Below are 11,285 nucleotides of genomic sequence, written 5' to 3' on the forward strand. Positions count from 1 at the left end.
CCACACGGCACTTCACATCTTCTGTAACTACCCTAGGTTAAGCTCGTGCTCCTACGACGTGTTCTTGACGTACGCGGGATCTGCCTTGGGAAATACGCAACCGAGTTATCTAGGTTTAATGACGACTTCAGTGTCGATCACGGGAGTTTTAATGATTTTCTTCATGGGATTCTCATTTACGCTAGCGATGCATTACTTTAGAAGGAACATAGTGAAATTGCCTAAACCGTTTAGCGTTCTTGCTGGTTTTAATGCGTTTTGGTATGCTCATCATTTGTTGGTTCTTGCTTATGTTTTTCTCATCATCCATGGTTACATCCTTATCATCGAGAAGCCTTGGTACCAAAAGACGGTAATTACGTTCGATTATATATATATATATATGTATTTAATTTTAACATAATAAATTTCTGCATTTTAATTTTAACTTTTTTGGGGTAAATTGTATTATAATGTAGACATGGATGTATGTGGCCGTACCGATGCTGTTCTACGCGAGTGAGAGGCTTTTCTCACGTCTCCTACAAGAACACAGCCACCGTGTCAACGTTATTAAGGTAACAAACAAAAGGCTATATAAATATGTTGCATTGATTTTATATAAATTAATCACCAGGTCATCCAATTAGAATTTTGCACCTACGATTTATATATAAATTATATTATCGAGTATTTCTGTATATATATATATATATATATTAATTTGTTATATATATATATTAATTTGTTTGTACATGTTTTTTTTTTCCTTTCATCACAGGCTATTGTATATTCGGGCAACGTTCTTGCACTTTACGTGACCAAACCTCCCGGGTTCAAATACAAAAGTGGCATGTACATGTTTGTCAAGTGTCCTGACCTGTCAAAGTTTGAATGGTATTCTAATTAATAATTGAGTAAAAATAACTTAACTGATTGGTTTTTTTAAGGTAAACTAAATAATGATATTCAAATTATCTCCCTTATTATTTAGGCATCCATTCTCCATCACTTCCGCACCAGGGGATGATTATCTAAGTGTTCACATAAGAGCCTTAGGAGATTGGACTACTGAACTTAGGAGCAGATTTGCAAAGGTAACTTTTGTCACTCTTTTTTTGTTTAGTTAGAAAATATTTTATATATAGCTGCAATATTTTAGTTTTATGTTAAATTTTAATTTTAAGTGTAAACTGTTTAATTTTCATTATAGACATGCGAACCACCCACTCAACCAGCAGCTAAACCTAAACCAAACAGTCTTATGAGGATGGAAACAAGAGCAGCGGGTGTGAATCCTCACATTGAAGAATCACAAGTCTTGTAAGTGAATACTAAACAATAATCACCAATTAAATGCTTATTATTTTGCAAGAAGATGAGTATATATGTTCACATAACCACCAGTGTTTTAAAATTCGAACTGATTACTGCCAGAAAAACAAAATAAAAGGTTGATCTGATCGGGTCATCTTTTGTATCAGATTCCCTAAAATTTTCATCAAAGGACCGTATGGAGCTCCCGCGCAAAACTATCAAAAGTTCGACATCCTCTTACTAGTTGGACTAGGGATTGGGGCAACTCCATTCATTAGCATTTTGAAAGACATGTTAAACCATCTAAAACCTGGGATTCCCAAAAGTGTAAGTTGTATAAACTTTTTTGTTCATAAATTTATAAGAGTTTGAATATAAAGGAAGATAATTTATGTGAGGTCTACTTTTTTTGACATTGGAACATCAGGGGCAAAAGTACGAAGAAAGTGTAGGAGGAGCAAGTGTAGGAGGTGATAGTGTTAGTGGTGGAGGAGGCAAAAAGTTTCCACAAAGAGCATATTTTTTTTGGGTGACAAGAGAACAAGCTTCCTTTGATTGGTTCAAGGGAGTTATGGATGACATTGCCGAATATGATAAAACCGTACGTTTATTGATTCATTTTACTATTATTATACTTTTTTTTCCATAATGGCGTTTTTCTATTGCTACAACAAAATAATATTTTTAACAGATTTTTATATAATATTTTTATTTTTGGCAGCATGTGATAGAAATGCATAACTACTTAACAAGCATGTACGAAGCGGGAGATGCAAGATCTGCCTTGATTGCAATGGTTCAGAAACTTCAACATGCCAAGAACGGTGTTGATATCGTCTCTGAAAGCCGAGTAAGTTCTCATGCTTTTTTATCTAAATACTAAACAATTATATGAGTTGTCCACTATAGATCTCAGTTGAAGAAAACAGAAAATTGTTATGACTCACAAGAAATTGTCATTAATGACATTCCGTTAACGTTTAGCACTCATTAAGGAGTTACAAGTACATCTCAATTATATAATTAATCAATCTTAATTACCCCAAAATAAATCAGATACGAACACATTTCGCAAGACCTAATTGGAGGAAAGTTTTTTCTGAATTGTCAAGCAAACACGAAGCTTGTCGAATAGGTATTACTATCTTAATTAGTTATTATCAATTTCTTTTTTGTTTAATCTCTATGAACATTCTTACTTCAAGTATTTGATTTATAATATCAATAATTCTTAACATATGTATTTTTCAGGTGTATTTTACTGCGGAAGCCCAACACTGGTCCGACCACTTCGAGAACTTTGTCAGGAGTTTAGTCTCGAGTCATCCACTCGTTTTACTTTCCACAAGGAAAACTTCTAACAAAATAATCTTGAAAAAACAGATTTTGCTTATCCTCAATCAAATTGGGAGTAAATTAAAGACCATATATGCAGGATGTAATTAGTTGGTGAGAAATGTAAAGTAATTAACGAAGTGAAAAAATGTATAGTAACATTTTAATTAAGAAAATCTTAAGTATTGTTTATTTTGATCCATTTGCTTTGACAGAGTTTAAGTATATATATTTTTGTGATGAAAATATTTGCTGCAATTGTTTAGAACAATTTATATATAAATTTTTGTGAACTTGTGATTGTTATTTTTTTCTGTCAATATATATATATTTGTTAAAAGGCATTTTGTCAAAATATTTGAAATTGAGAAAACGTCACAAATTAATGCAAAAGCACTTTTATGCATTTTAGCAATTTTAAATTTGGTTTTCTAGATTATTTCTCCTAAATCAGATAAGTGTATGGTTGATAATTAGAAAACTTGCTTAATCAGAATATGGATGATCGATTTTATCCTTCTTTTAAATTTTTGATACTTTAAACTGGAAAATGAATTTATAAATTGCAAGTTTACTACTATAATATGTATCTATAAAAGTATATATATTTTGGGTTTTGACTTGTAGCTTTCTCAAGTTTAGAACTATATATATATATACATTTAAATGAAACCTGTGGCAGATCCTCAAAACGTAGATAATCATCTTTCAAGCACAAAATTCTGAATTTGATACTAATTATGACATCCTTAACAGTTAAAACACTATCAAAATGGAGTGTTAGCCAAAATTTTCTAATGAAAGTGGAGTAGAGTAGGTAATATATGATAACGAAGTGTACAAAAGAGTCTAACTTGTTAAGCAATTGTTAGTTTTGGACCTTTCGTACGCATGGATAAATCATGGAACTTTCCACATTATTGATACTTTTTTCATATAAAATGGATTCTATACGATTTTTACAAAGTTTTTTTGTTTGTTTATTTTAGTTAAAGGATTTTACAAAGATTTATTAAATTAGATAAATGATAATATTTTGTGAAAATTGCATTACTTGAAACAAAAAAAATTCCGTCTTGCGTAGAACTAATCATATAACATATATTCTTGTTAATTAAAGTAGTCAGGGTTTAATTCACCTCGAGCAAGCAAAACGTACAATATTGATGAAGACGTATTTAAATAATTGGTATACTATTCCTAAGGGAATACTTTTCTCTTATGAAGCAAATTGTGTAAGAAATATATTTTCTTTAGGTGTACTTATACTCTGTTTTTTCTTTTTGACGTTATTAAAGATTGGCTAATCTTTGGCACTTAAGGTAAAGCATCTTAATAATCATCATTGATCATTTCTATTCAAAGGTTAATCAAAAAGAAAGTTGATTATTTTTATACATATGGCTTAGTGATATAATTGTGCTAGTAAGATTTTTTTTTAGGTTTTGGTTGCTCCTAATTATTGTGGATAGACACAATACAAGATTACTTTTCACTCTTATATAAGATATCTATTCTTAGAGAAAACTATTTTTTTTTTTCCTAACAGATTATAACCCTAATTAAGATTTTCAACATCAATTTATACATTTTACAGAACAGAAAAGAAAAAATGTTATATAATCTATATAGGACATACATTTGTGCATGTATAAACATTACGAATATGTATATAATAAGTTAATAAGAATGAGCGTGTGGCTGAGTAATTACAGTTATCATATGGACACATCACACATGCATATATCTTTTTACGTACGTCGAACTCTTTAAGTTTCTAGAGAATTTTTTGAATTATCACCATCTTTATATATTCACCTAAAAGGTGGCTAGTAACTGTCCGCTCAAATATGTACATATATATTCGTATAGGATACGTTCTATATATGTATACATACGTGCATACATTATACTATATATTTTGTTGGAGCCTTAATCAGAAATCAAGGGTTGGTGTAACCACAATATATATGTGAAAACAATAATAAGAAGAAACATGTATTGAAACTTCTTCCAATCTAATTAATCTCTCTTCACATACCAATTAAGTATTCACGTGTATATTCGTACGCGTATGTATAAAGTATAAAGAATACACTTCTACGCGTATATGTAGTAGATCAATAATTTAAACTTTAATTAAATGGTAAGTTTAAAGTATTTAGATTGTTTCTCTAAATTAGAGTTCTTTGAATTGGTCTAAGGCCTAAATATGTAAAAGTTCATCATATATGTTTTTAGTTTAATGTAATAGATAGATTAGTATCGAAGCCGTTATAAGAGATATCAGAATTTCGTTTTCAAATAATATGGGAGATAATTAATTTCCCGGAATTAACCTGTTAATTCTAAATATAGCTCTCGTGTCACATGCCTAGTCTAGTTAAAACTTAAAATGAATATCTATAACTAAATTTACTGTTTTTATGATATTGATTGTGAGTTACCAACTAAAATATTGTTAAAGACATAATTGTAGAAAAAACCACGAATGGTTTGAAGTTTGAACTACATACTAATGATGTAAACTTGTGTTTCATCATTATGTCCGATTATTTTCATTCAACTATTAATATCCAATTTCAACATTTCTTTATCGTCTTTCTCTAGAAAAAAAAAATTATATATATATATATATATATATATATATATATTTAATTACTGACTTCTCTCATATGCAGGGGGATAAGGGATAAGTTGATACGTACTTGTTAGCAAACTGTCTAGATCATATTTTGATTGTATTTCGACTGTACATTTCTCAAATTTAAAAATTTGAAAGAAGAGAAGCAGAAAGATTACAAATATACATTATATATATATATATATTTGTATTTATTTTTTGTTAAATATACACATAATGAATTATATACACTTGTTGATTATAATCATAATTAATTTTTTTTTTTAATCCGTTCAAAAAATAAGAATAAGTTATGTAAATAATTTAGGGGTGGGCATTTAAACCAAACTGAACCAAACGAAGCCGAATCAACTGAACTCAAACCGATCCAAACCAAACTCAATCATACACTTTAACCATTCAATTATGTTTATTCTCAACCTAAATGGTTTGGTTCGGTTTGGTTTAAAACTGAAGCGAACCAATAATCCAATGTGTTAAATAATTAAATAATAATTTTATTAAAATTATGTGATCTTACCGGTTACCACTCTCATTTGGTTTCTACTTTCTATTTTACTTTATTTTAACTTTTATAATAAAATTAACTAAATATAAATATAGAATTATTATATTTGATATTAGGTATTCAATTTTAATTTTCTAACTTTTCTAATTTATTTGATTAATTAACATAATTATAAAACCATAATCAATTTTATTTTGTTACATTAACTGATTTTTAAACCAAATCAAACCAAACATAAACCGACCTGAACGCAAACCAAACCAAACTAACTTTGGTTAGAGTTTTATCAAAACCGAATAAACCGAACCCAACCAAACTCGAACTTAAACCGAAATGCCCACCATAGTAAATATGTATGTAAGTATAGAGAGACATGTATATATAAGTGGCATGCCTTTGAGGATACGAACATAAAAGGGAGTTAGGTCACTTGCTTGGGAAATACAATAGCCAACTTTAATTTGTGGTTTCCTCAACAATGTTCTTATAAAAAAAATGGAAAATCCTTCATGGATTTTGATATCTAACCCTAATCGTGACCTTTGATAGCTACAATCTCCCTCTCCTTGCTTATTCCCCAAGCAATTTGAGCTTACGAATATTTTGACTTAACTCCACCTCGGTTAATCTCCTTTAGTAGTTAGTTCCCCCACCTACAAATAACATAAATTAATAAACAAACAGATGAAGTACTTATCACTTATAACATGCTTATGAACTGATGAAATGTATTTACTAAAATTTAACCGCTAACCACAAAAGTTACCCTTCCAAAAGAACCCAGTATTGCTAAAATTTTGTCAAATAAAACTTAGCCAAGGATCAAATCAAACGATAGTTCTAAACTGCCACATCTGGTCCAAGTTAAAATTTGAAGTCTGATATACTCAATGCTGTCAAAGATGCAGCACAGGTAGAGGAACTGTCATATCTGAGAAACTCAAATTGGCAATTTTACATTTCATATCTAGAATCTACGCCATAGTATTGAGAAGGAAACAATAGTTTTTGAGGAATTGAAGAGGGTCAAAGAGTTTGACTTATCTTTGACACCACTCATACATTAGCTGTTCATATAATCTAACAACTAGTCCATATCAAGTTCTTCTGATTACAGGGAGTATTTCTCTACCAATTATCTTTTTGTTTTTTCTTAAACATTTACTAATTGTTTTTTTCTAGCTTTCCTGCTCAAGCAAACACCTAACTCTCCCTTCCTATATATACACTAAAGGTTGAAACAATGAATCCACAATCTACAGCAAAACATAAACAAATAACCGAGGCAGAGTATTCAGTAAACTTACCTGCTCTAATCAAAGCCTCGGGGTCCAAGCTCACTCAAATGGCGTTTCAGCTTCTCTTAGCTATTTTCTCTTTTGTTCTTCTTCTTCCTCAACCTGCATTTGGGATTACAAGGCATTATACGCTGGAAGTATGTGAAGATTGTTTCCTCTGTTTATTAGTTTAAAAGGGGATCCAAATAATATTTGAATGTTTTGTTTTCGCAGATCAAAATGCAGAATGTGACACGTCTTTGCCACACAAAGAGCCTTGTTTCTGTAAACGGGCAGTTTCCCGGACCTAAGCTTATTGCTAGAGAAGGTGACCAGCTTCTGATCAAAGTCGTTAATCAAGTGCCAAACAACATCTCTATCCACTGGTAAATAATCTTGAAACCACTTGTAGCATTATTAAGAGTATGTTTGATTACTGATAGCTGGCTTTAATTCGTGAAAAATCTCAGGCATGGGATCCGGCAACTACGGAGTGGTTGGGCTGATGGACCAGCCTATATAACCCAATGTCCTATTCAGACAGGACAAAGCTATGTCTACAACTATACCATTGTTGGTCAAAGAGGCACCCTGTTTTACCATGCTCACATTTCATGGCTTAGAGCAACAGTCTATGGTCCACTTATCATCCTTCCCAAACGCGGAGTTCCTTACCCTTTTGCTAAACCTCACAAAGAAGTTCCCATGATCTTTGGTAAGGATGATGAAGACTAGAAACAGACAGAGACTATGATGAGAGCTAAAAAACATAATAACTGATCTTTATGGTTAAATTGCAGGGGAGTGGTTCAACGCAGACCCTGAGGCAATCATTCGCCAAGCAACACAAACAGGAGGTGGTCCCAATGTCTCTGATGCTTACACGATCAACGGACTTCCTGGTCCATTATACAACTGCTCTGCCAAAGGTAATAATTGATTCCTACATCTAATTATGGTTTAATAATATATGACCCATTAATCTAAGTAACGAATGATGTAACAGATACATTCAGACTGAGAGTGAAGCCAGGAAAAACATACCTTCTCAGGCTAATCAATGCTGCACTTAATGATGAGCTCTTTTTCAGCATCGCAAATCACACTGTTACGGTTGTTGAAGCTGATGCCATCTATGTTAAACCATTTGAGACGGATACCATCTTAATTGCTCCTGGCCAGACCACAAACGTCCTGCTAAAGACTAAACCTAGTTATCCGAGTGCCTCCTTCTTCATGAGTGCACGACCATACGTCACAGGTCAAGGAACTTTCGATAACTCTACAGTTGCAGGAATCTTAGAATATGAACCATCTAAACAGACCAAAGATGCTCACTCAAGGACCAATATCAAGAATCACCAAGTCTTCAAACCGACACTTCCTGCTCTTAACGATACAAATTTTGCTACTAAGTTCAGTAATAAGCTACGCAGTCTGAACAGCAAAAACTTCCCAGCAAATGTGCCTCTGAATGTTGATCGAAAATTCTTCTTCACAGTAGGATTGGGAACAAACCCGTGCAATCATAAGAATAACCAGACATGCCAGGGTCCTACTAACACCACAATGTTTGCTGCCTCAATCAGTAACATTTCCTTCACAATGCCAACAAAAGCTCTCCTTCAATCTCACTATTCTGGCCAATCTCATGGAGTGTATTCCCCCAAATTCCCATGGAGTCCCATTGTTCCGTTTAACTACACAGGCACTCCACCTAACAATACCATGGTTAGCAACGGGACAAACTTGATGGTTCTACCTTACAACACCAGTGTGGAGTTGGTGATGCAAGACACTAGCATTCTTGGTGCTGAAAGCCATCCACTTCACCTTCATGGGTTCAACTTCTTCGTCGTTGGCCAAGGCTTTGGGAATTTCGACCCAAACAAGGATCCTAAAAACTTCAACCTTGTTGACCCAATAGAGCGGAACACAATTGGTGTGCCATCTGGTGGATGGGCTGCTATTCGATTCCTTGCAGATAACCCAGGTAAGAAAAACAATAATAAACCAAAGAAACACAGCTTTACATTATCTTAGATGAATAATAATAACCAAGTTTACAAAATGATTCGCAGGAGTGTGGTTCATGCACTGTCACTTGGAAGTACATACCAGTTGGGGTCTGAGGATGGCTTGGCTTGTTCTTGATGGAGATAAGCCAGATCAGAAACTTCTTCCTCCTCCTGCAGACTTGCCCAAATGCTGAGAATTCTTGCTTCATGATTCAAGTCATTTTCCTTTTTGTTTCTTGTCTCTTCTTTCTTACAAGCTTCGTGGATTTTTTTCGTTTTTTTTCCCGGCCATTTATCGGTTTGACATGAGGTCAATTCCTGTTCAATAATTTGACATGAGGTCAATTTCTTTACAATTATTTCCTGTTGCACAGCTCTGTTTTCTGTAAGTGTAGATCTATGTAAACCCCAAATTAATATATTTACACACAATCTAATTTGCATTTATTGACCTTACCTTCGATTGTTTATCACAATCTCTGTAGCAATTAACTGTTGAAGATATACACAAAATCGTTTGAATCAGATGGTTCATGTAAACAATGATGCAACATCCACATATGACAATGTACACATTGTATATACATATATATGATGATATTTGTGTCATTTAAGGTTCCACAAAACTCAATTGTTTGCATGAAAGCCGTGCAGAAATGTATGGCTCTACATTCGAAACGGTTATGTACATTTATCCCAAGTTTCCTAGTCTAATTATCTATCAAAAGATCTTAGGAGTAGCAAAAAGTCTAACTGAAACTCTCAAGAACCATAATAGCATGTAAGATTGATTAGATACCTGATGATCGAGGATTATCTGTACTTGCACAAGTTTAGTTGAACAGGAAGTAGAAATCCTTCTTCCTTCACACAGAAAACTTCACTGCATAGCAATTGTGCAGACTTCCTACACTTTCAAGCACCAGACTTTCAAGTGCATAAACAATATCGAGTTTTACATATAGCATTTCTAGTTGATTTCACAACTTGAATAAGTAACGAATTAACAACTCATCTCTCTAAGATCGAAAACTTTGCATTAAAACATCTTCCAAATATAGTCAGGGATATAAGAGGGTAGTAGCATCACACTACCAAAACACAAAAACTTGAATGCAGACAACATAAACTAACAAGAGAAATCCAAAAATCAAAATCTTTCTCAATCTTAATTGTCACCAAGTAACATCTTCAACTACACTTGAACCAAAATTTGAAAGATTTGCTGTTAATTTGCAATACAAAATTTTCCCCAACCTTGAGCTAAAAAACCCAAATAAACAAACTTTAACCATCAATTTCTTACAATTTCCTCTTTTTCTTGCTCTTCCTCTCCTCTGAGCCCATCTCGTCATCACTCTTCCTCTTTTTTTTGCTCTTTCTCTCCTCTGAAGCCATCTCTTCCTCACTCTTCATCATCTTCTTCTTCTTCTTCTTCTTCTTCTTCTTCTTCTTCTTCTCCTTCTTTCTCTCTTTGCTTATGTCCTCGTCTTCCAACTTATCCTTCACCTCCTCATCAATAACATCTTCGTCTTTGTTCTTCTTCTTCTTTCTCTCTTTTCTATCTTCGCTCATTTCCTCGGCTTCCAACTTTTCCTCCACCTTCTCAGCAATAACATCTACGTCTTTGTTCTTCTTATTCTTCTTCTTTTCCTTCTTTCTCTCTTTTCTATCTTCGCTCATTTCCTCTTCTTCCAACTGATCCTCCACCTTCTCAACAATAACATCTTCCTCTCTGTTCTTCTTATTCTTCTTCTTCTTCTTCTTCTCCTTTTCCCTTCCGTAAACTGATTCCTCACTCATACCTTCACTCTTCCGGTCACGACCCTCCCCACCATCGATTTCTTCGGTAACATTCTGCTCACTCCTCGCCTCGGAGCTTGGCTTCGTCTCCTTCGATCTAATCTCCCTGTGGAAACTCTTTAATTCGGTGAAGGCAGCAGAAGCTCGTTGGAGGTACGCTCTAACGTCTTGAGAGGCTCCATTATCAGAAGAAGTGAACCTAGAGAGAAGCGTAGCTGCTTTGGAGAGTGAGATTGGTTCAGCACTAATAACTCTTCCGGTGACGGTCTTCATCGCAACAAAAAAAAGCTCGAAGATCGCCGCGCCTCTCTCTCTGCACAAATTAGGGTAATTTATGTTTAGTACTTGCGAAATATACACGAATCAAAAACCAAAATCACAAAAATACCCTCATTTTTTATAAA

The 11,285-nt window shown here is 33.5% G+C and overlaps 3 protein-coding genes across 3 annotated transcripts in view; 2 read left to right on the plus strand and 1 right to left on the minus strand.

Moving 5' to 3' along the window:
* Window positions 1–2,842, plus strand: part of LOC104762116 (putative respiratory burst oxidase homolog protein H) — an 8,561-nt gene extending 5,719 nt beyond the window's left edge. The window contains exons 5-14 of the mRNA XM_010485345.2: window positions 37–352; window positions 459–557; window positions 761–876; window positions 974–1,076; window positions 1,193–1,302; window positions 1,464–1,623; window positions 1,724–1,897; window positions 2,018–2,146; window positions 2,353–2,431; window positions 2,548–2,842. Coding sequence (XP_010483647.2) covers window positions 37–352; window positions 459–557; window positions 761–876; window positions 974–1,076; window positions 1,193–1,302; window positions 1,464–1,623; window positions 1,724–1,897; window positions 2,018–2,146; window positions 2,353–2,431; window positions 2,548–2,657 — 1,396 coding nt within the window. The 3' untranslated portion in view covers window positions 2,658–2,842. The remainder of the gene's footprint in view (window positions 1–36; window positions 353–458; window positions 558–760; window positions 877–973; window positions 1,077–1,192; window positions 1,303–1,463; window positions 1,624–1,723; window positions 1,898–2,017; window positions 2,147–2,352; window positions 2,432–2,547) is intronic.
* Window positions 7,019–9,521, plus strand: LOC104762117 (laccase-17). Its single transcript, XM_010485346.1, has 6 exons — window positions 7,019–7,218; window positions 7,295–7,446; window positions 7,531–7,775; window positions 7,861–7,989; window positions 8,067–9,053; window positions 9,142–9,521. The coding sequence occupies exons 1-6, from the start codon at window positions 7,027–7,029 to the stop codon at window positions 9,270–9,272; spliced, it is 1,836 nt and encodes a 611-aa protein (XP_010483648.1). The 5' UTR covers window positions 7,019–7,026; the 3' UTR covers window positions 9,273–9,521.
* Window positions 10,099–11,213, minus strand: LOC104762118 (nucleolar protein 58-like). The gene has a single exon (XM_010485347.2). It carries the CDS (start codon window positions 11,152–11,154, stop codon window positions 10,381–10,383), a length of 774 nt encoding a protein of 257 aa, XP_010483649.1. The 5' UTR covers window positions 11,155–11,213; the 3' UTR covers window positions 10,099–10,380.

Source organism: Camelina sativa, chromosome 18 (genome assembly GCF_000633955.1).
Source record: "Camelina sativa cultivar DH55 chromosome 18, Cs, whole genome shotgun sequence".
Classification (NCBI taxonomy): Eukaryota; Viridiplantae; Streptophyta; class Magnoliopsida; order Brassicales; family Brassicaceae; genus Camelina; species Camelina sativa.